We start from the raw sequence: 26546 nt of genomic DNA on the forward strand, positions 1-26546 counted from the left end.
AGAAAGCATATCCAGATATAGATTTGCATTCATCTAGGTCACTACCCCAATCAACATCACTATAGCCAATCATACGCAAATCTAAACCCTGATAACAAAGGATGTAGTCCGCTGTCCCTTTAAGATACCTTAATATCCTATTGACAGCTTTCCAATGAGCAAGTCCTAGATTAGACTGAAATTTACTGACTAATCCAACAACATAACATATATAAGGCTGAGTATACATCATTGCATACATCAAGCTTCCAACTGCATTAGCATAAGGAACACGAGCCATCTTTTCTTTTTCATCTTGAGTCTTAGGACACATATCAAGGCTTAAGTTCTCATTTTTTGCAACTGACGTATCCATGGGCTTGCAATTATGCTTTTGGAAACGCTCAAGAACTTTCTTAATGTACGTTTGTTGTGATAAACCTAAAAGTTTCTTTGAGCGATCCCTAAGGATTTTAACCCCCAAAATATAATCTGCCTCACCCATGTCCTTCATCTCAAAGTTAGAGGACAACCACCCTTTTGTGGTGGTAATCATCTCCATGTCATTATCGGCCAATAATATGTCATCGACATACAATGACAAAATAATGAAACTTCCCTTGGATCGTTTTATGTAGACATAGTGATTTTCTTCGATCATCATAAACCCATTCAATAGAACGACTCGATGAAATCTTAGATGCCACTGTCTAGATGACTGCTTTAAACCATATATGGATCGCTTAAGTTTGCACACTTTATGCTCTTGACCTTTGGTCACAAAGCCAATAGGTTGATCCATATAGATTTCTTCATCTAGTTCTCCATTGAGAAAAGTTGTCTTAACGCCCATTTGGTATAATTCCAAATTCAAGTTTGCAACAATGGCTAGAATGAGTTAAACAGAGGCAAACCTCACAATCGGAGAAAAGGTTTCCTTTTAGTCAACACCCTCCTTTTCAGTGTATTATTTTGCCACTAATCGAGCTTTATACATTTCTATTGACCCATCCGCCTTGCGTTTGATTTTAAGAACTTATTTGTTCGCAATTGCTTTACGCCCTAACGAAAGGTCTACCAGATCCCAGACCTGATTAGTCTTTATAGACTCCATTTCATTATTCATTGCTTTCATCCATTCATCACTAACATAAAATGAGAGAGCCTCTTGTACATTTTTTGGCTCATCATCATCCTATGAAGCAATCATGAAAGCTGCCCCATCAATCTCAAAACAACGACGAGGAACATTTCCACGGTTGCTTCTACGTGGTTGAGGTTGTTGTGGATCAACTTCTAGTGGTGTGCCCCCACTAAGTTGTGAGTTACTTCCACTGTCTCTAGGAGTTTTAGGAATTTCCTCCTTGTCCTCTACTAGTCTACTTGGGGCACTTACCTCTTGATCCATCATTTCATAAGGAGTCAAGTTCTTTTCAACCTCACCTATATTAGGGAATTCACTTTCAATGAAATCAACATCACGTGACTCCAATTTAGTCACACTTCCATAAGGTTGTTCACCTATCAACACATAACCTTTGGAATACTCAGAATATCTTATAAAGATACACTTCTTTCCTCTAGGCCCTAACTTCCCATATCTATGAGAAGTATCGTGAACATAACCTGTTGAACCCCATGACCACAAGTTATTCAAGTCAGGCTTCTTGCTGGTCCATAGTTCATAAGGTGTGGAAGATACTGATTTAAAGGGCACTCGGTTAAGTATATAGGCTGCAGTCAAAAGTGCATCCCCCCAATACGAAATCGGTAAGTTTGCTTGTGCCATCATTAACCTAACCATCTCTAGTAGTGTTCGATTTCTCCTTTCCGCCACACCATTTTGTTGCAGTGTATAAGGCATTATTAACTGCCTTTCAATTCCTTTTTCATCACAGAGCTCCTTAAATTGCTCAGATAGATACTCACGCCCATGATCAGTTCTGAGAGCATTAATGCTCTTGCCTAATTGATTTTCAACCAATCTCATGCATCGTCTAAAGCAATCTAAAGCCTCAGACTTATGAGAAATCAAATAGACATGACTGTAACGTGTATAGTCGTCTATAAATGTGATGAAGTAGAAACCTCCATGCCTTGCCCTCACATTCATTGGACCACATATATTAGAATGGATTAGTTGCAATGGAAAAGATGCCCTTATGGCTTTTCCAAACGGTTTTCTTTTTGACTTTCCCATAAGACAATGTTCACATGTGGACAAAGTGACTTTAGCGAGATTGCCCATAAGGCCTTCTCTAGCTAACCTAATCATCCTCTCTTGCCCTATATGGCCAAGCCTAGCATGCCATATATTTGAATTATCAGAAGCATTATCAAATGAAGTCAAAAAAACTGAACTATCATTATTATAATATTCAATATCCAAAATTAAAAAACCATTTGAAATAAAACCACGGCCATAATAAACTGTTTCCAAATGCAATAAAACATAATTATTCTAAAAAATAAACCAGAAACCAAGTCTTAACAAAATAACTACGGAAAGTAAGTTCCTCCAGATCTATGGAGCATACAATACGTCATGGAGTGACAAAGTGCGACCACCTCGCAACTCTAGCTTGTAAGTACCAATTTCAAGTACCTCCACGCTAGCTCCGTTTCCCAACTTGATGTCTCTACTCCTAACAGGAATCCGACGGTTATCCACAAATCCCACTCTATCTCTCGCTACATGTTCTGTTATTGCTGAGTCTACAATCCACATAGGAGCAGAATTAACAACAAGGACATGACTAGTTACAAAAACAGGGTGAGATGTTGGATTAAGTGTTACCTTTTTTGGCTCAGTGCAACCACGAGCAAAATGTCCTTTCTTTCCACAATTATAACAAGTCAATTCAGACTTGTCCTTCTTTGCACGTTTTCCTCTAGTATTGTGACTGACAAACTTAGCCTTCTTAGGCAGTGGCCCATTAGGTCTTTCTTGTCTAGGAGCGTAATCAGGTTACTTGCATTTAGGCCTAGATGCCTTACACGAGCTAGTCTCAGCCATGTGCACAGAACTAATCGGCTTAGCTGCTTTAAGGCGCTCAGCTTCAAGTTCCAAGTGGCGAGCCACATCATCAAATGTTTTGATGTTCTCATTATGTGTCAAGTTTTGACACATCGTCTCCCATGAACTTGGTAGTGAACGAATCATTGCCTGGACTTGTTGTACGTCAATAAGATTGTTTCCATCTGATTTGAGCTCTCGAATCATGGAGGACATCGCCCTAAGATGTTACTTCATCGTATGTTCAGAACGCATTTTATATGAATCAAATTAGTGTCTAAATAAGTTGATAATTTGAAATGCCCAACACAACATCCAAATTAGTGTCTAAATTAACATATTAATGAATGATATCATCTAAGGGTTGTTAATGGGCCGGCCTAGCCTGCTTTTACTTGTCCCATGGGCCTAATGGGTTGGGCCTAATGGGTTGTTGGTTGGTCGATGGGCTGGGTTGGGCTGGGACGGATGGAAAAACTCTAGCCCATGGTCTAGCCCATTTGGGCTTTAGCAGGTTGGGTTAGTGAGGTGGGTTTAATGGGCTATCTATGAGCATTTTTAACGAGGGCTTCAATGGGCTTATAAAAATTTAACCAAAAAAATTATAATCATATATTATTACAAAATACAAATTATGAATTGAACAATTAAATCTACGAAAAAGATTCTATTAAAAAAAACCACTAAAAAGATATTCTTAAAAAGGAATTAAAATAAGATTAATTAACTTGTATCGATAAGAATAAATAAGTACATTGATATATTCATGAATATATTAGAGTGAAAATAGTTGCATAACTACAAAATGTGTACATCCCAGCTAGGTTGGCACCTACACACTCGTCTATCATTTGCAATTCCCAATCTATTTGTGTTGAAACATCAAATAATTTTAACTAAGAACAAATTGAAATAACTTGTTACATAAATTTTATAACTAATTGCTAATAATTATCTGGAAGTGTTGGTTTGCTGGTCATGTGGTGGACTTCTTGGCATCCACCCAAGCCTCTCTAACTTCAAACGCTCAAATGCCTTTGCTAATTCCGCTTCTTGTGTCTGCTAAGTTCCAATCCTTTAAGCACACAAGTGCCTCAATATTCTTGGGACTAAGACCATATCTCTTATCAGATACAACTCTACCACCTACAGAAAAAGGTGCTATCGATGCTACTATGCAAACATAAACTGATAATATTTCACGAGCCATAATGGAGAGTGCAGGATATTTTGATTTGTTTTCCACCAACCCAATAAATCAAATGATCCTTCTTCATCAATTTCAAGTAAAGGTTGATTTAAATAATGTCGTAATTCATATAAGCTACCTGATGTTACTGAAGATGCTTGTTCTCTTCTTCTTTTAATCATGTGATAAGCATTTTGTTCTTCTTGGTCACCTAGAAAACTAGTGGAGGACAAAGAGCTTCTTTTGTTTTGTGTTTGGGCACCAATTTCAGAATTTTTATAAGAATTTCCATAATAATCAAATAATTGTGTCATTAAATTTTGAAATGGTTGTATGGTCTCTTTAACATCATCATTATAAATTTTTTCTAAAAAAACATTCAACTCTTCAATTTTAAATCTAGGATCAAGAATAATAGCCATTCCAAAAATCAAAGGCATATCTCCCCAATTTTTGTCTCATTAATTCTAATGTTTCATCAAATATTCCAAAAGTTTGCCCTTAAAATTTTGAAAATTTTGCACACATGTTATTATTAGTAAAACTTGGATTTGAGCTAAATGTAGTATTATTATTACTTGGTAAATTAAATGTAGGGGAAATTGGGGATGTGGGGGAACCGATTGACTCAAAAGGTTGCCTTTGCTCATCTAGATCATCTAGTATGATGTGATCATTTTTATGAGTCATTTTAAAAATTTGAAAACTAACAAAAATAATGTATACAAATAATGAAATAGCAAGTATATAATAAAAGTTATGAAAAGATGCTAAGCAATCGAAATTTGAGACAAATATTTCCACTCTCTTGAGGACAAATTTTTTACAAGACATGGAATTTATTTCATTGTCAACTCGCATCACATCAACAAATTATAGATTTAGGAAAAACCTATTTTAAAACCCAAAAGAGCCATATTAACAAAATAATGCTGAAGCCGATGGTCCAAAACTCATGGCGATATTATCTCATCAAAGCCCATAGTTTAAGTTCATGGCATAACATCTCATTTTCGGCTCATGATCCAAGCTCATGAGTCTCATCAGGGGAATTTTGGGAGTCGTAGTTTGGAGGGCCAAAAAATATGTTCAGTAAAACTCTAGTGGTTCAAAGTTGATAAAGGAAAACACGTTGCTTGGCATGTCTTTCCCAATTCTATGAACTCTGACGGGTCAATGTGCAATAGGTAGCATCTGGTAAGCCTCTCACATTACATAACACTTAAAATGATAAAACTCTCTATGATCTTTACATAAAAAATTAATGTTCATCATATAATATAAGTTTAAAAATGTAATCATATTATTTCATATAAATTACATTTTTATTTTTATTCAAATCAATCCCAAGCACATGGCTAATCTATATTAATATCTCATATCTAGCATTAAATGTTCTCCTTACTCTCCAAGATTTGGTCAAAATACAAAGAGATCATAATTACATCTCTAAAACTTCATCAAATATCAACCAATTAGTTTATTACCTACCAAACTTATATATGGACTAAACATATAATTTTCCAAAAAAAAAAAAAAAAAACTTAGTCAAATATACCAATAATAGTTCTAGCAGAAACTGCCTTAACTCTAGCAAAAGCTGCAACAGCTCCAGTAGAAACAGCAATAGCTTCAGGAGAAGCTGCAATAGCTCTAGCAGCAACTGCAGTAACTCCAGCAGCAGCTTAGGCAACTAACACATATTCAAAAGTAACATCATCAACCCATTAATGCCCAATCCCAACAGCTTGCTACCATATCCAAAGAAGCAAGGGTCCTATAAAAGAAATCATATAATTTTAAGCTAAAATCCTTAGTATCCAGTTGTAGTACTAGAAATGGGAAGATCCCATAAATGTTATCTTACAATTTTTAGTCAAACCCATGAATTTAATGCAAAATATTTTCTCTGGTAGAAGATCTCACACAACTGACATCATCAAACTGCGCTACTGTTGTAAACCAGACAGCTGCAGCAACTAGTGCTGTAAACCTGACAGCTGCAGCAGCTAGTGCTGTAAACCTGACAGCTGCAGCCTTAAAGTCTCAAACTTTCTTCTTTTGGCTAAAAACCAAAAGCCCACTAATGAGACCACTTACTTTGTCAAAAACTTTTTCTTATTTGTTAAATTTCCCTTCAACTAATTCTAATCTAGTTACATACTTGGCTCTACATAAAGAGGACTAAGCCACACACACACACACACACTATTCATCTCTCTCTCTCTCCCATTTATTCTGAAACTTCATTCATTTTGCTGCCATATACACATTTTCATACTTCTTCATCTCTCTTACAAAAAAAATTTTCTTAGATAATAACACTATTATTCATTACCCATCTTTCCCATACTCTATTATTCTGAAATATCATCATTTTGCTGCTCATAAACACATCTCCATTTCTTTCTCTATTTCTCTTATAATACCTTTCTTCTTAGAAAGCAACATAGTCAATGTCATAACACAAAAAACAACTCCAGCAGCAACTATAAGCTCATGCATTTACTATATTTAACCTTCATATTATCTATCTCACACTTCCATATATTTTACAAACACATTCCTCACAAACCATCCATACATACTTCTCACATATATTCCTCATTTATCTTACAAACACCATATTTCACAAAGTATACATATTTCTTACCATCTCCATACATCTTAAAAGATATCAAACACTCTTCTAAGAACATATTACAAAAGCTCTTTCTATGGAAGGCATATGAATGTTAAAGACTAAAAGTCTCTCTTAGAAGGGACAATGATTTCATATTAAAGTCATTCTCATAAAAGACATAAATTTCTAATACTAAAAGTTATTCTTATGGAAGACAATAACACTTATATTTGGCTAAAAACTAAAAGAGTATTATATGGAAAAAATCATTTAAGTGTATGATAAAGAGGATAAATTTAACCAACCTATGCATATGACTGAACATGTTTTCTCTCCCTCCAGTTGCACCCATTTTTCCATTTCAATGATGAAGTTGCCATAAAAGGACTTATAATATTATAGTGTACTGTTGGACTCATTTTATCATGCTTTTGAAATGTTATAAGTCCATTGCTGTTATATCGGTAAAGCTACAAACTGTGAAGATAAGTTATTATATTTTTATTTTCGAAATTATACTATTGAGTATATTTTAATTTTATATCATTGTACTGTTGTACTCATATTGTTCTGTCTCTGGAATGTTATCTGCTCACTAATGCTATACAGTTGAAGCCAAAATCATATAAAAAACAAAGTAATGATGTACAGCTGGAGTAAAAAACATAAAAGATAAGTCAATGTTTTCTCAATCTTTGAAATTACATTATTGAGTATATGTTAGTTCATTATTATTGTACTACTGGATGCAAATTACTTTAATATCATCACACTATTTAATAAAACATGATCTCACTAATACTTCATTAATGAACATATATATTAATAAATTGATCTACCATCACTGAACATATTATTCGGACATAAACCACCATTGGGCTTATATTACTTGGACATAGACCACAGCTAGATATGTATTATTTGGAAATAAACCATTACTAGACATACATTATTTGGACATAGACCATTACTGGATAGACCTTATTATATTGAACATAAACCATGAACCGCAACTGGATATGAACTATTTTGGACTTATCTCATTACTGGATATATGACACTTAATTAATTACATTTTAATGGACATCACTTAACATACATAATAATAACGTTCAACTCACCATTTAATCAAATCTATTATGCTAAACATATTATTTATTTATTTCAACAATCATTATGATTCTAAGACTTTGGACTTTATTTATTTTGTAGGCTTAAAATGCACTGAAAGCCATTGATCTATGCAGCTCAATGTCGAGTTCCGAATTGGACTCCCCAAAAAAAATCTAGGTCTAGCAAAGTCACACTTCCAGCGAAAGACATGTGGCTACGCGCAAAATCACCCTCGACACACTCCAATCTGAAAAAGTTGATTTTCAAATGTAATTGAATGGTCAAGCCTCCAAGTTCCAAGCCTCCAACTTGAAGAATTTGATACTTGTATTTATATATATATATATATATATATATAACAGTTAAATATATAATACTATTATTCTATAATAGTATAAGTATATAACTATAAGAGGGAAAAAAATAATAAGAGATGAAAAATTGAGAATAGTCTAGGGAGAATTTGAATTTGAGAGATTTTTTGTAAGTAAAATGAGAGAAATTCAAGGGGTATTTATAGATTTTAGGATACTTTAAAAAAAAATTGAACTTTAAAGGCATTTATTGGAAGCATCAATTATCAATTCTTAAAGGAAAGAATTTCTTACAACGGTAAGCTTTTTTCTTTTGACAGGAAAGAATTTCTTCTATAATTGTAAGAAAAGAATGGGAATTTATCAAACGAAAGAAGGACTTTCTTTCCAGAAGGCAAGATTCATCTTAGTGTTTTTCTTTTATTTATTTATATTTATAATGGAGATAGTCTTTTTTTAAAAAATAAATTTTTTAAAGGAAAGACTGAAAAGAGTCAACAAAAACTTTTAAAGAAAAAAAAATCAAAATTTTTTTATAACTTATTTAATTTTTTAGGTTAAAACCTTTTTTTAATAAGATTTTAAATAAATTTTTTTTCCTTTTTCTATCACTTGCTCCGCGACATTAACTGCCGCATGTAAGTTTTTGTGTTGGCGTGTGAGTGTATTCCCTTATCTCATCCTCCTTCTCTTATATATATATATATATATATATATATATATATATATATATATATATATATATATATATATATATATATATATATATGTGCGTGTGTGTGTTTCTCAAAAAAAAAAAAATTATGTCCAATCACCAATGGTTTTTTTTAATAAAAAAAAAAAAATCAAAGCTACTACACTAATATATAAATAAATAAAAATAAAAATATATAGTGGTTAGGTGTGCGGTCTTAAAAGTGTTTATAATATCTAAAATTCACTCTCTCACACCCCTAACAAGGCCCCAACCCCCCAAAAAAAAATTTTGTTTTGGATTTTGGGCATCAAGTTAGGCTAATGGGCTGGACTAATGGGCCAGCCCATGTATCAAGGGCTATTTGGTTACCCCTAATATTGTTCATCCTAAACTATGAGGACATTTGCTACATGTATCATAAACAACAAACAACAAATATTCAATAATCAACATTTTAATTTTGACATTCTCCCAAAAAAAAAAATTTTGAATTTTGAATTATGGATAGATATTGCAAATTAATCTCAAATTAGTACGTGGATTGTCAAATTTCATAGTTAAGGACATACATTGCAAATAACCCCATAATTTTTGATCAATAGCTGCAATTAAGCCAGATAATAATTGTTATTATGATATCATTTTAACAGGTTGTATGAACTTCATAAAACCCTATACTTTTTTTTTGGGTTGAGAAAGCATAAAACCCTATACTTAACCATTATATACACACACATTGCCCTACACAATTTGCGCAGTAATTGGAGGACTTCTCCCGTTATGTATAGTACAATAAATTACAGATATCTCATTAGTAAATTACAGTTTTCTAGATATAATTTTACGTTTTTACTTTCAGCAAATAATCTTTCAACAAAAAGCTTCCTCCAAACAGTTTTTCAATTCTATCAGGAGCCCTCATCCTTCAATTCTATTAGGCACAAATATAGCAACAAAACACGAGATAGCATAATGCAAATGGTTAACAAATTCATAAGTTAGAAATATATGTACATAAGTTCAAAAATGTATGTACATAAGAATATATGCATACACAAATAAACATGTTGATATTAGCTTGAAAAGATATTAACATTCAGACCCACATTGGTGTGATCTGGATCCTAGGGGTGGTCTTGATAATTACATTCAGCAGGCCTAATTATAGATTGTCACGACCAATGAACTCATAAATCAGATTACAAATGACACCGCTATAGAATTTTAAGAAACAAAACATTCTCTAAATAACATCAAGCTTTTATGAATGCTGAAATCTTTTAAATAAGTTCAGAAGTTCAAATCACATTCTTTTCAGACAGAAAGGATAGTCCGTTAACTGAAATACCACGCTAGATCCTGAATTCTCTAAAGCACCCATTGAAATACTACCAACCAACCAGTCTCTGCTTTTTTAGTATGTCAGAAGATATATTAATTTTTAAAATGTAAGGTTGATTTTATTTATTTTTTTAATCAATCAATCAAATGTATGAAAACAATAAAGGTGGTATAAATCAAGATGGCAGCCAATGTCTATTGATGCCTGATCTGGAGACACTAAATAACATGAAATCTTCTTTGGTTTAGTTCAATTCAGCACAGGATCTATTTTCAGTAGCATTGAAGAAGCTAACCTAGAAATCCTTATAAAAGCATAAATGAAGTTCCTCCATGCCTTTTGAGCACACCGGCAATGGATGGAAAGCATTCTCAATGGCAGAAACAATGCCTCCAAGAGGATAATTTTCAGTATTAGACTGAATGTATCCAGCATCTTCCAGAACTTGCTGTATAAGAAAATACAATTGAAAAATTACAAAATAAGATCCATGGTGACAAAAATCTATATATTACACAATGGAGGAAGCAATTTATATGTAAAATGTCTTAGATTTAAAATAAAAATAAAAATAAAAAACTTTTCTAGGAGTAATCCTATTATAAATTTTTTTTTTGAGAAATAACTAACTCTGCAGCTTGAGCCCTTTCCCCCCTAGACCCCCAAACACTTTGTACATGGGGAGGTGCCAATTCAGCTACAAGGTCTTTGGCTAATCTTATTACACTTTGTGTGTACTAGAATAACCTCCTCATTGCCATTAAAATAATATATATATATATATATATATATATATATTATTTGCTTATTGAAGAAAAAAGGTGTGAGAGAGAAGGCTTTATGGAACACTATAATACAAAAAAATGGAAAGACACCTTGCAGGCTGGAAGAGACTTTTATGTTTCCAAGGCAGGTAAAATTACTTTAATTAGGAGCACGTTATCAAATTTACCTACATATAACCTATCCCCATGGGGGTAGCTTGTTGCATTGAGAAATTATATCAGGATTTCTTGTGGGCTGGCATAGGGGATGAATTTAAGTTTCATTTGGTTAATTGGCCAAATGTTATTAGTCTATGGAGAATATGGTTTCACTGCATTAGCATTGAGGTGGGGGTAGGCTCTAGTTTCAAGCTCTAGCATGACACTTGGTGTGGCAGTCGTTGAAGGTTAGTTTTGTGAGAATAATGCAAGACTGGGAATTGAAGTCCATAGTGTGTTTTATGAACATAATATAGGCAAGCGAAGTTGGAAAAGGTTGAGTGGATAAATTATGTTGGAATCTATCTAAAAGAAACATGTTAGAAGTTAAGTCATACTGCAGAATGTTTGTATTTCAGCTAGAAGAGAACATGGAAGTCAAACAAAGTCCCAACTAAAGTGGCATTTTTCCTTAGGACAGCAGCTTTAGAGGAAATTTTAGCTATAGATAATCACAGAAAACGGAATAAATTGTTGTAGATTGAAATTTATGTGGCTAGCAATAGTAGATAGGGCATAGGGAAAAGAATACATAGGTAAGCTAGATAAAGTACTTTATACTAATGAATCATTCTTTATCAGAATTTTTCTCCTTTTAGGAGTATATGCCTTGTAAAAAGCATGAAGGACGTTAGGTTGATCTAAATAATATTAAGTTTACAGAAAGCTTACTGTGACATTATTTGAAAAAGACATTGAGGACTGTTAAAAAGAAATTGTCTTCATCTCGGATTACTGGAAAGGAACATGTCCCATGCCTCTCTGCAAATATAAATTCAAATGAGAATGAGAAGGCATTAACAAGATGCAGAATCAAACTATTTACTTTGCTTTATCACATATGCAAGTTCAATAGACCTCACATAATGACCATATAGTTTGAAATCCAATCTCATTATCAATGGTAAACACCTGATAAGAAACTTAGTGCACATGCAAAGGCAACTATCAATAGCTTATTGATCTTCCCGTTTTAACCAACACTACTCTGAACAAAATCTCTCTTCTTTTTTTTTGTTGCTTATCTAATCCTTGGGGAACAAAACCATTATTAACATTGAATGATGTGAAGATTTACCCATGAACAATATAAGGAAAAAAGATAGCTGACATCATAAACCAGCCAAGCATGACATTTCATAAAACAGTATACAATCATCAATATAGACTCATTAAACAAGCAAACAGTGTGCCTTCCTACACCTCAGATGTCATTTTTGCAGTGAGGGGTTCTAGTCAAACTTAAATTTGTCTCTCTAAAAGGCAAAAGACCAAAAAATGGAGATTCTTAAATGTACAGATTTCAGATTCCAAGAATTTCAGTAAATTCCAAGGCCTAATAGGGGGTAAGATTCATAACACTCTTCAGTGTTCTACATCCTTTCGGCAGATGCAGAACTTCCTCACACCGCCTCAAAAAAAAAATGATAATAAAGATAGAGGTAAAAAATGAACTATAGATTTCCAATAAATCATGTGAGTGAGCAAAGGTTGAAGATAATTACCCCACTGACATTGTATATCACCCATTTCAGCCATCCCCAAGAGGCAAGAACATAAGAATGAATAAAAGTTAGTCTGTATTGTGTAAAGGGAAAGATTAAACAAAAAACTAAGTGAACATAAGATGAGGTCTTCGTGTTCCAATAATGATCCTTTTCCACCATGGCCGGTTGATGAAGAACCACAACTTAAAGAAGGCCAATACTTCTCCAGAGTCTCATGCAATGTCGAAATCTACAAATGAAATGCAGTTGTACTAATACTGATTTAAAAATATAAATACTCTCCTGTTGGAGACATAAAAAGTAGGTTTCCAATCTACCAATGAAATTGTAAGTCCCAAAAGTACTAATACAAGTAAGGGAGTTGATATAAATATGCTCAACATTCAAATCAATGTAATTGAAAAATTCAAACAGTTCAATAAGTGAGTTATAAGTGTTCTACTTCTTCTCTTTATCTCAATTTTCTTTGCTCATTGGTACTCATAGTTATCATTCTTTGGACCCTAACCCTAACCTTAATTCTTCCAAAATTGTCAAAAAAAAAAAAAAAAGATTCTCAACTTCTTTTAAACCTAACCTAAGCTCACAAAGCAGAATTGGAGTAGATACCAGCATTCCCTAATTTGGGTCATATAAAGAATGAAAGTAGTATGTACCAGTTTTTCTTCAAAATTGGATTTGGTGCAACAGGCAGGCCAGGATCCATCATTGTAGTCAGGCCAAAGTCCAACTATCATACAGAGCATATGACTCTGTCGATAATCAGAAATTTATACTAAGAGATTTATGTGTATACTATTGTAAAATTCAGCAGGAGTGTTGGAGCTGAAAAAAAAGAGGGAAATACAAAATACTATTATTATTAAAAAGAGTCAAATTTGGAAAAGAAAGAAAGTGAAAGTAAAAGTAATACTGGCGGCAGCAGGCGTCGAAGGAACAGCAATGGCATGTACACTGACAGAAGTTGCTAGAACAATGCAGTGCCAACTTGAAATAATCAAACTCTCTCTGCTCAATCACAGAATCTGAAACTGAAACAGCTAATTGTAGACACACAAGGAGGAGAATCGTTTTGAATTGCACAGAGACAGAGAGAGAACATGCCATTGTCATTTGATTTTGCAAACAAACCAAGATTTTCTCTCTTCTTTCTTCCTCCTGTTCCTGTTCCTGTTCCTATTCCTTATTTCTTATTTCCTCTTCGTCTATTTGCTAAATAATATTATGCTTTTCCACTTCACTTTACTCTCCAAAATATCTCCAACTTTCCACTTACTCATTTTAATTTTAGAACATGTTTTAGAATTTTCTATTAAAAAAATAGTACTAATACAATAGAAAGATAATTAAAAGAAATGATCTCATGCATGGTCTTTGAATACATGCACCAACTGGATCTGCAAAAGATATGGATTCTTTTGCATTGTGCACTGAGAGTATACTGACCATGGAGTAACTATGACCCTAAGCTTAAACTGATTGTTTTACACAATTTAACCCCCAAAGCCAAGTGGTCAAAATTATTCCCTTCCAGCATTATAGGGGTTCACAATAATAGATAGCAACCTGCTAAGTTTTTATCTTGATACTCACTCTACTCAATAAAGCTCAATTGAATAAATCTCAGAGCCTTCTCCAACTATATTGATGTGTTGTTTCTTCAACAAACTTCCAAAAATATATCTAAAACCGATTTCTGTTTTATAGCAATTGTGGCTCGATGCTTGGTCAATAATTAATTGGTTCTCAAAATAAATAGAAGGCAAGGATGAGATTTGTAAGACCAAGAGAGAAATAAACAAGAATTAGGAAATAAAAGGAATGGATGCAAAGGCCAGAGGCTGCAACTGAGATTTAATTTATTAGTTGAACAAAGTATTCAGACATCAAACCATGAAAAATGACAAGCTCTCCTCTAAAACATACTGTTATATATAAATGGGACAAATTATTAGTTGAAATTTTTTTTACTTGACCAAGCCTCAAGAAATTACTATTTAATGATTCAGATATAATTCATACTATTATTTCCACCAAGAAATTACCCACTTCAGTACCCTCCACAGTAAGAAAATATGCCATCAAGTTTATCTGACTATTGGCATCTCAGAACGTATATATCTCTGATACACTCAATTTTAAATTCAAATCAAACAATATAGCAAACCTTGAACCAAAATTTATCTTTGATTTTAACCATCCAATCCCAGAAATTAGAATTAAAATTTAGAATAGCACTTGCAAAACCTGAAGTATGTATCACACACACACACATATATATATATAAGCAATAATAATTTTATTCAAACATTAGGAGAGTCACCTAAGTATACACGATGTATACAGCTGTGGATCAATACAATCAAGAACACAATAATAATTTTATTCCAACATTAGGAGAGACACCCAAGTATACATGACGTATACAACTATGGATCAATACAGTCAAGAACACAAATTACAAACATCCATCAAATCATAAATCAAAGAGATAGAATGACATTCTAAAAAAGAAAAGTTTTAGATCGATTATTTATCTTTTAGGATCCTCAAAACACCAGTTGTTTCTCTCCTACAAAATGCACCACATCAAATAGGATGGGACAGCCATCCAAGTAATATTGTTGCGATGACAACCAAAATTCCCTTGCCAACATGCTAAAAGGTCAATCACAGACTTCGGCATTACCAAGTAGAGATCAAAGAACATGAACACCATCGACCAAAGCTAGAATGAAATAAGACAAAGCAATAAAAGATGATCTACTGATTCCCCATTACGTTTACACATGTAACACCAATCTAAAATCCATAATTTTCTTTTGCGTAAGTTATCAATCGTCAAAATTTTCCCCAATGTGGCTGTCCAAACAAAGAACGCTACTCTGGAAGGAATCTTGGGCTTCCAAATGCTTGGAAATCTGTGTGGCGTTCAAAGATCCATCCTAGGGTTGCTTTCTTCTCTTGGACTGCCACATTAGTTAATATTTTGACTCTTAAAAACTTATGGCATAAGGGTGTCACAATTGTAGATTGGTGCTATATGTGTAAAAAGAGTGGAGAATCAGTGAATTATCTTCTTCATTGTCCTATTGCTTATGAGTTATGGTCTATGGTGTGGACTCTATTTGGTCTTCTATGGGTTATGCTGCTTAGTGTTACTGATTTATTTTAGAGTTGGCAAGGTTCCTTCAATAGACATCGGTGAATTGATTTATGAAGGGTTGTATCCAGCATAACTTATCCTCACTAGTACCCGTCAAAGAGACACTGTATATAACATCCATAAAAGTAGACAAGGATTCCAATTCCCAATCTTGAATGGCACGCAAAAACTCCATATTTCAATAAAGAACCCCATTGGGGAACTTCATGAGATCAACCACATAAGCCTCCTTATCCCTACTAATGTTGAATAACTTTGGGAAGCTCAATTTCAGAGGGCTATCCCCACACCAAACACCATGCCAAAATTTTACTCTCGACCCATCTCCAATTTCAAACAAAACATAACGAGAAAAATTAGGCCATCCACTTTGAATAGACTTCCATAAAAAGGGCCTGGGACGGACTTAGAGCACCAAGCTCCCCCCTCACTTCCTTATTTAACCCCTATTACCCTTCTCCAAAAAGTATCTCTCTCAGTCCCAAATTTCCATAGCCATTTTCTCAACAAAAATTCTTTAAAGCATTTCAAATTTCTGATCCCAACCCCCCAAACTGAATAGGAGAGCATACAATAGACAAATGTACCATATGAGTTTTCAAATCATCTTCCATACCACTCCAAATAAAATTTCGTTGGAGTTGTTCTAAACAATTCGCAACATCCACTAGAATAGGGAAGAGAGAGAAAATAAATCAGCAAGTTAGATAAAGTACTTTTTATTAGAGTAACTTTACCTCCTTTAGAGATATACAACCATTTCCAAAGGAAGACCTAAATACTTCATAGGAAAGGAAGCCTGCTTGCACCACAAAATATTAACCAGTAGATTCATATCTGGAACCACGCCAACAAGGACTAATTCAGATTTACCCCTTTTTTTTTTAATCTTGAAACAATCTTAAACCATTGTTAAATCAAACGTAGAAATAAAATCTGGTCAAGATAAGTATCACACATGATCAATATCTCATCTGCAAAAAGGAGGGTCACTTGTAAATGATTACCCATGGAGATACCCACACTTACACCAAATATACAACCACCCCTCATTGCCTTATCCAACATTCTGCTAACAGCCTCCATGACTAAAACAAACAAATATAAAAACCAGTAGAAAAAAAAAATTTGGGTGGGGGCGGGATAATTTAAGATAGGGTGCCTCAACCAATCAACAGCAATGCATTTTCATATTTTTCACATCATCACTTTTTTTTTTCCTTTAGCAATCAATTTTTATATCCTTTTCTATCACCAGCTTCAGTCTCAATCTCTCTGAAAGTAAAATCACATAAGGTCAAGTAGATTATGACCAAACAGGAATTGATATGTCCTAGATATAAGTAGCTAACAACATTTTATCAGAAGATCACATTACCTAAAACATGGCATAAATAGAAGTAAACCAGATAAACAAACTCAACACATGACGTCACAAAGGGAACTTAAACAAGAACTCACAATAAAAGCATGAGGCCCACCTCTAGAAGAGCAAATTTTTTGAAAAGTTAGAAGAGCAAACTAATAAACGTAAAAACAAGAAACAAATTTAGATCAGCACATAAATAAACAATATGCAGGATTACGATATCTTCCAAGACTACCAAGAAGAATTTAAAAGGGGAGGCACTTGCATGAGAATCAAAATTAATGCTAGTACGTTCTGTAATTACCTCTATGTACTCACAACTTGCATCTGATGGCATAATACTCTCAACAGCATCATCTAAGCTAATGACCACTTGCAATTCAGATGCATGTTGCTGTAAATCTGTAGAGTGGGACGCTGATAATTCTTCAACCGAAAATTGACACTACATCAAGAAAAAGAGCTACTAATCTAGAAATTCATTTGCAGAGTATCATAATATAATAGCAGTGCCAGATTTTTTATAATAATTTTAAAAAATAAAAAGACATATATGAAATAATGTATTCACAAACAACAGATGCAAGGATGCCCTAGCATATAGTGCAATTTGGTATGAAAACTAAAATTTAGAAGTTACATATAGTTAGGGCAACCCAGCAGACCCCCCAATTGCAGTAAAAAGTGAGTAAGGATTAATTAGAAAGTTTCCTACGAACGATCAAAATATGAGATATTGTGGTTTAAAGAGAGAGAAAAATGAAGAGAGAGAGAACTACCAACTAAGGAGACTTGGTGTTGGTGGCACGATGAGAAAGTCCAAGCAACAAAATAGAAGCCTACCTAGATGTAGAGACAATGCCTTATAGAAGATTATAGTGATAAACAAGGAAGCAAAAAAGATGCTCCAAGAGGCTAGATTTAAGGCCTATGATTAATTATGTAGCTAGTTGGATGTTTATAAACTTGCTAAGACAACTACAATGAAAATAAGACTTGATCTGTGTCAACATTTAAGATGAACATCAAAAAGTGTTTGAAAAGGAAGAGAGATTAAAGAGTTATTCTGATAAAATTTTTAATGGAAGCCATACAAGAAATTAGACCAAATTGAGTAATCCCATTGAGCATAGGAAACAAGAACCATGGAAACATTCAAAAATGTACCCCAAAAAAAATGGAATTAAGCTTATGAATCATAATATTAAACAATGGGAGAAAGTGATTGAATATGAATCAAGACATGAGACAACAATAAAGAGAAACTAAATGTATGGTTTTTATTGATCTAGAAAAAAGCGAATGACAGAGTACATGAAGAGATTATGTGGAAGATTAGAAAAGAAAAGACTTCATCTAAAATAGTGATTAAGGGTATGTATAATGAAGTTATAACAAGTGTGAAATCAAGTGAAGGTATCGCAGATGAGTTTCCTATCACAATTGATTCGCATCAAGTCCATATTCCTTTTCACTAGTCATGTATGAGCTTACTAGACCAATTCAAAATGAAGTCCCTTGGTGTGTGTGCTTTTTGTAGATATATTTAAAGCATATGAAATTAGATGTAGAGTCAACGCCAAGTTGAAAATTTGGAGGAATACTTTAGAATCTAAAGATTTTCAAATTATTAAGGATTAAAGAGTACATGGAGTGTAGTCTAGAAAAAAGGTTAAAATTTTGGTAAAATAATGATGTAGAGTCAAAGATAAAAGGGATTGTAAAACTTGATGATTAAAAATTTCCCAAGGGATTAGTGCTTTAGATTTCTTGGATCAATAACCCATACAAATTGAGATATTGAAGAGGATGTGAATCATAGGATAGGAGCAAGATGGATGAAGTGAAGAAGTACCCAGACACCGAAGTATTTTGTGATCATAGAACACCTATTAAGTTACAAGAGAAATTTTATAAGACCAATTATGCTTTGCGATAACAAATGTTGGGCTATTAACAAGCAACAAGTTCATAAAATGAATGTAGTTGAAATGAGAATATTATAATCGATGAGTGGAGAATAGTAAAAGACAGGATATAAAAAAATCATTTTGAATGGCCCTTATGGTGTTGGTTTATGGAAAAATATTAGTCAGGGATGACCTTCTTTCTCACGCCATATTCTATATGATATTGGTGATGGGTCTAGAGTGAAGTTTTGGCAAGACCGGTGGTGTGGAGAGACATCTCTTGCTGTTAGATATCCTGACTTGTTCAGATTTTGCAGGAATAAGGATGCCAATGTGGCTGAGCTTATGAAGTCCTCCAATGGTGTCCTCTTTTGGGATGTGAGATTCTTTATGGGTGTGCATGCTCGGGATCTAGAGGCTATGTCAGACTTCATGGAAACCATATATGGTTCTTCTATAAGGGGGCTAGGTGAGGATAAAATGTGTTGGATACCTAGCCTAGATAAGGGTTTCATGGTTAGTGATTATTATAGAATTTTAGTTGGCAACACTTTCTATGGTTTTCCTTGGAAAAGTATTTGGAAGCAGAAGATTCCTTATAGAGTAGCTTTCTTTGTTTGGATGGCTGCCTTAGGAAAATGTTTGATGATTGATAATTTACAAAAAAGGAAGGTGTGGATTTTGGATTGGTGCTACATGTGTAAGAGAAATGGTGAATTGGTTGACCATTTATTCCTTCATTGTCCTTTTTCTATGGATCTATGGTCTATGAAACCAGGTCTATTTGGAGTAACTTGGGTTATGCCGCACACTGTTTTAGGGCTGTTAGGGTGTTGGCAAGGCAACTTTGGTCGTCATCGAAATGGTTATATTTGGTCCATCATCCCTCATTGCTTAATATGGTGTTTTTGGAGGGAGAGAAATAGTAGATGTTTTGAAGATATTGAGAGATCTATTCCGGACCTCAAGCTACTCTTTTTTAGAATTTTAATGGATTGGTTGTTTACTTTGCAAAAACAATCATTCCCTTCTTTTATCGATTTTCTAGACTCTTGCAATTTCCCGTGTTCACTCCCTATGTACTAGGGTGTTCCTTTTTTATATCAATATAACTTATTACTTATCAAAAACAATTAATGCACCAATGAGAATGACTTTGTTAGGAATCCCATATTTGTTGTAATATCCTAATAATTGTAGTTCCATCCCTTCACTTAGTAGTTAAATTCCAAGTAGGATTGGGTTATTAGTTAGTTAGTTACACATGTTGGGATTAGGATAGAGTTAGTTAGAGCTATTGGCACATGTAACACTATAATCACATGGGTTAATTGGTGAGAACACAAGCTTAATTGGTAAGCCAATTAGATTGAGCCGTGTGGCCAATAGGAAGAGAGTTTGAGTTCTATAAATAGTGCATGCAACCATCATTTGAGATATAGAAGAATAAACTCATTCCTTGCTTAGTGCATTTTCTCTCTCTTAACATTTCTGTATGGAGGGTGACTACCTTGAATTAAGCCAATTTTCTGGTGCTTAGTAAATCACTTGATGAACATATTAAGCATCTCAGAGTAGTGTTGGGAATACTGCTTCGGCATCAGCTTTATGCCAAGAGAAGTAAATATGCATTTGGCTGTCATGAGGTTGAATACTTGGTGCATACTGTTTCTGCCAAATGTGTGAAAGCAGATCCAAAGAAGACTGCTGCAATGTTAGATTGGCCAACACCATTTTCTGTAAAGCTTTGAGGGGGTTCTTAGGTTTGACTGGGTATTACAGGAAGTATATACAAAATTATGGGCACATAGCTGCTCCTTTAACCAATCTCCTTAAGAAAGATGCCTTTCACTGGTCTGACCAAGCTGATCTAGCTTTTCAGGAGCTGAAATCTGTTGTGGCTACTCCTCCTGTCTAACTCTCCCAGAATTTTCTAAAACCTTTCTTATTGAATGTGATGCATCTGGGATTGGTATTGGGGCAAGATTGGAGGCCAATTTCCTTTCATAGTCAAGTATTAAAGGGAAGGAGTTTGTATCTGTCTACTTAAGAGAAAGAACTTTTGGCCCTAGTCACTGCAGTTCAAAAATGGAGACCATACCTCTTAGGTAAACCATTTGTGATTAAAACTGTTCAACAGAACCTTAAGTATCTGTTAGAACAGAAAATTGGAACTCCTGTCCAGCAGAAATGGATTACAAAGATCTTAGGCTATCTTTTCAAAATGGAGTATAAAAAGGGAAGGGAAAATAGGATAGCAGATGCCCTATCTAGGAAAGATTCCATGCAGGCAGAGCAGGAAGTCATGTGTAGTGAGCAGCTGGAGAGTACACCAGCTCAGCTATTCCTACTATCTTTTCCTTGTCCGACAATGATGAGGAATTGAGAACTAGTTATGGTAGTGATCATTGGTGCAACAATTGTTGCAAGGCATGTACCAAGGGAAGGATAAGGTTAAACACTATTCCCTGCAGAATGGATTACTACTGTACAAGGGTTAAATTTATTTGGGACCTACTTGCAATTTAAAGTCTAAGGTACTGCAGCACATTCACAGCAGTCCCATAGGTGGACATTCTGGGTACTTGAAGTCATATCACAGGTTGAAACAGGATTCCTTTTGGGAAGGCAAGAGTGCTGATTTAAAGAGGCACATAAGGGAATGTTAGGTGTGTCAACAAATGGAGTCAGAAAATTGTAAGCCAGCTGGTCTTCTGCAACCTCTACCCATTCCTAGCAAACCATGGGCTGAGGAGCATGGACTTTGTTGAAGGTCTTCCTAAATCCCACAGATGTGAGGTTGGTTTTCGTAGTGGTTGACAGGCCAACAAATTATGCGCATTTCATAGCATTGTCTCACCCTTACTGCTTCTAAGGTGGCTGCTCCCTATGTTCAGCATGTCCTAAAGCTGCATGGGATGCCTACTTCCATAATTAGTGACAGAGATCCAAGCTTTACCTCAGCCTTTTGGTCAGAACTGATGACATTGCAGTCAGTGCAGCTTGCTATGTTTTCTGCATATCTTCCTCAAACTGATGGGCGGACAGAGGTGGTAAATAAGAGCCTTGAAAATTATTTGAGGTCATTTGAGATAGACCTCAGGAGTGGGTTGAGTGGTAGCCAGTGTGTGAATTTTGATCCAATACCTATTATCACACAGCCTCAAGATTCACACCCTTTGAGGCTTTATATGGAACTCCTACACCTAGACTGCTTGACCATGTCCCTGGCACTTCCAAAGTTGAAGCTTTTGATTCTCATTTGCGATCTAGGAAACAAATACTATCTTTGCTAAAACAGACTCTGATGTTGGCTCAACAAATTATGAAACAGCAGACTGACAAGCATAGATCTGCAAGGTCATTTCAGATAGGGGATTGGGTTTACTTAAGGTTGCAACCATGTAAACAACAATCCATGGGTCTTAGAGCCTCCAATAAGCTCTTTCCAAGGCAGTTTGGGCCTTTTCAAGTCCTGCAGTAGGTGGGAGGAGCAGCTTACAAGTTGAACCTCCCTCCTGATTCCAGAATTCATCCTGTGTACCATGTTTCCTGTTTCAAGAAGAAGGGTCAAGGTGTATCTCCTATGATCACCCTACCAGCATCGTCACCCCTGAACCAATAGCTATTTTACAGGAATGGGTGCACCAGCTCAGAAATAGGACTATCACAGAGGTCTTAGTTCAGTGGCAGGGCTGTGCTCTTGAGAATGCTACTTGGGAGAATTTGCATGCCTTCAAACAAAAGTTTCCTCAGCTTGTGGACAAGGTTCTTTAAAGGGGAACGAAAAATGTTAGGAATCCAAAGTGACACGCGTGCTAAGGGGAACCACTGCCATTGAGTTACTCACATCTATTTAATAGTGGTAGTTATGAGTAGTTAGGATTCTGTTAGTGCGTAACTGTACTGTACAATCAGTTAGTTGGATATTCTGTTACTTGCCCATTGAGGGACTGTACTTGTATAAACTGGCTTTGAGGCCTCAGTAATAATCATTGAAGAATTAACCAGAAACTACCCTATTCTTTCCAAGCTTCTTGGAGGCTTGGTTGATAGAAATAATATAGATGACATGTTAATTAAGGAGGAGACAAAGATTATGATTTTGATGCTGGCAAAAGCTTAGAGCTTCTTAAAGTACAGAAATCAATTACAATGGAAAAGATACTTGGCCTCTGAGCATAGTGTTTCACTTTCACATACCTCAGGTAACATATACACTTTTTCTCCCAGATGTTCTTTCAAATGCATATATTTTCATGAGTTTTGGATCTGCATATGCCTTCAAAAGAAGGGGAAAATAATTTTCCAGTTTACTAAAAAATGTAAAAGAAGATAAGGCAGAAGTTCTTTGATGAAATTTGTAAAGTGCTTATAGATAAATCAATTTCCTTCTCTAATTGTGTCATAAAAAATTATACCTAGCATTGATGTTGATTATTGAGCTCAAATGTATTTTTTCACCATTAACAATCACAATTACTCCCCAAAGAATAAGAACAAACTACCTAATGAAAAATATAACTCTTTGGTATTTAATTAGTAGTTTTGACAATCACATCCTAAACTTCAGCTATATTCTCAAATCATGTTTTATTTTATCAAGTATAAGTAATTAATGATCCGATTGCAAACGTTGATCTTACAAAAAAAAGACGTAACCTGAGCTTTTTCTAAGAAATTCAATTGTAGAGTACTCAATTGCTTGAAATCATCACCAACCTAGGGCCTCCATCACACCACCGAATCCACGGGCCATGAGCAGGGGTGGTGAAATGACGAAGGAGGACAAGGGTTGTGTCTGGAGGCAGTGAAGAAATGGGAGCATGGGGAGTGGAAATTGGGGATTTAGGAGGGGCGTTTTGGGGTTTTGAAAAGCTTGGTGTAAGGTAGACTTTAGACGTGTTGCATGAACATTTTTTTTTTGGGCTAAAGATGAAACGTAATGTAAAAAGAGTTTATGCTAGATGTGTTACATGTAGGCAGGAAAAATCTAGAGTCTTACCACAGAGATTATACACTCCTTTGCCCGTACCTAATGCGGCTTGAGTCGATATTTCTATGGATTTTGTTTTAAGCTTGCCTAAGTCAAGGAAATGTAGAGATTTGATTTTTGTGGTTGTTAATAGGTTTTCTAAGATGACACATTTTATATCTTGTCATAAAATCGATGATGCAACCGACATCATTGATTTGTTCTTTAGAAAGATAGTATGGCTCTATGGTGTTCCTAAAAGTATTATGTCTGATTGTGATGTTAGGTTCTTTAGCTATTTCTGGAAAGTCTTGTGGAGAAAGTTAGGGACTAAATTATTGTTTTCGACTACTTGTCACCCCTAAACAAATGGACAAACCGAAGTAGTGAATAGAACTTTATCTACTTTGTTGCGTATTATAATTCGAAAGAACTTGAAAAATTAGGAGCATTGTTTTCCATTCATTGAGTTTGCATATAATTGGAGTGTTCATTCTACTACTAATTTTTTATTATTTGAGATTGTTTATGATTTTAATCCACTAACTCCTTTGGATTTGCTGCCTTTCCCAGTTAATGAAAGGACTAGTTTGGATGGTTAAAAGAAGGATGAGATGGTGAAGAAACTCTATGAAATTGTATATATAAAAAAAAGCAATATGTGACCAAAGCCAACAAGGGCCATCGACAAGTCATCTTTGAACTGGGTGATTGGGTTTGGGTGCATATGAGAAAGGAAAGATTTCCAACCCGTAGGCGGTCTAAGCTACATTCTAGAGGGGATGGTCCATTTCAAGTCCTTACGATAATCAATGATAATGCATACAAGTTGGATCTTCCAAGCGAGTATAATATTAGTGCTATATTTAATATTTCTGATCTTTCTCTTTTTGATGTAGGTAACAATTCGAGGATGAATCCTTTTGAAGAAAAGGGGAATGAGAATCAACAAGTACCATTAAAGGATCCATTGCATGTTCCAATTAGGCCTATTACTAGAGCAAGACCCAAGAAAATCAAAGAAGCACTTAATGAGCTGATTTAAGAGATTTGAGCTAATTCTAAAATGGGGCATTCCAAGCTTGGTCCAAAGAAAGATGAAGGCGTAATAAATTTAATCCAAGTTATTGATAGGGCTGATCTTGCTTAATTGTGTGTAATTTCCGTAGCAATGGTGTGGATTAATGGCTAATTGACTTTTCAATTCCATACCAATTAATTGGCTGACTGACTTACTTTCCTTATGTGTGATTTCCTTGCCCAGTTTTATCTATTTTTAGCATGGAGGGGCTGCTAATTTCAGAACAAATCAAATTAATTACAGGCTTTTATTATTTAGTCTTTTTTTTTAGACCAAATCATCATTAATTTTAGGCTTCTATTATTTAATCCTTTTTTATTTTCTGACCAAATCATCCTTAGTTTTAGGCTTCTATTATTTAGTCCTTTTTTAGCTATGTTTTATAAATAGCATGCACTCATTGTACTCAGGGACAAAATTTTGAATGAAATAACAAGCAAAAACATGAGGTTGCTTCTTTTGTTGGTTCTTCAAAGAACTTGTGAACTTATCAAGGATTCTTCCTTGTAGCGTTCAAATTTAATACATTCGGTTCGTGATTCAATTATAATCATTGGGTTGAGGTTTGTTACTTTATACATTTGGTTCATGTTTCATTTATAAACGTTGGGTCGGAGTTTTCTATCAAAAATATGAATTTTAGCTTTCTTGGGCAAGTATTCCAATATTGTTTGTTGGGTTTCAAAGCATGTCGATTGAGGTTCGCATCATTAGCCTTCCACTAGGAGGGTTTGGGTTCATTTCCATTGATACTTGTCCCATCAGGACTTCGCTGGAAGGTTTCTATACCAGGCTATGTGTTGTGATGACATTGTTCAGGATTCATTTCCTCATTATTGCAATTAGCTAAGTGGGTTCAGAGCATTGAATGTGGAGGTGATGGATGCTTTATCTGCATTCTTCCCTTCTTTGCTTGACAACAAATCTTCCTCATCTTCCTCAGTTTATGCCTGATGGTCTTCAGATTAGTCCTTGGCCCTTCTTAGGACACTTTAGTATCCTCGGGGTCCTCGGGCATTGTAATCTTCCTATGCTTGTGATAAGTTGCTTATATTTTTCCCGAGTGCTTGCTACCCGTGTCTTCGGAGGTCTGTTCTTCTGGCACTGGACTTCTCTCACTTGCCCTTGTCCTCGGATTCTCATCCTCCCAAAATTATCATGATAATTCTCTTTAAGAAAATGAGAAATTTGAATAATATATTTGGAAACTTAAAAAATTTAGTGGTAAAGAAAAAAATTAGGAAACATATCAAATTAGTCATGTTTGGTCCACTTCGGTTT

At 34.7% G+C, this 26546-nt stretch overlaps 1 protein-coding gene across 1 annotated transcript; it reads right to left on the reverse strand.

The window, feature by feature from the left end:
• Positions 1-10568: 10568 nt before the first annotated feature.
• On the reverse strand, positions 10569-13871 carry LOC142620703 (ribonuclease 2-like). The gene is made up of 5 exons (XM_075794028.1): positions 13678-13871; positions 13561-13589; positions 13421-13494; positions 12879-12993; positions 10569-10708 (listed from the first exon to the last, which is right to left on the reverse strand). The coding sequence occupies exons 1-5, from the start codon at positions 13869-13871 to the stop codon at positions 10569-10571; spliced, it is 552 nt and encodes a 183-aa protein (XP_075650143.1).
• Positions 13872-26546: the final 12675 nt, after the last annotated feature.

Source organism: Castanea sativa, chromosome 12 (genome assembly GCF_040712315.1).
Source record: "Castanea sativa cultivar Marrone di Chiusa Pesio chromosome 12, ASM4071231v1".
NCBI classification, from domain to species: Eukaryota; Viridiplantae; Streptophyta; class Magnoliopsida; order Fagales; family Fagaceae; genus Castanea; species Castanea sativa.

Bases quoted from the DNA above. Each gene is read 5' to 3' on its own strand.
- LOC142620703 (XM_075794028.1), bottom strand. From the start codon at position 13,871: ATGGCATGTTCTCTCTCTGTCTCTGTGCAATTCAAAACGATTCTCCTC. The intron at 12,994-13,420 runs GTACATACTACT...TTTCATTTGTAG, and splicing joins CCAATTTTGAAGAAAAACTG to ATTTCGACATTGCATGAGAC. The intron at 10,709-12,878 runs GTTCACTTAGTT...AAGTTCTGGAAG, and splicing joins ACACGAAGACCTCATCTTAT to ATGCTGGATACATTCAGTCT.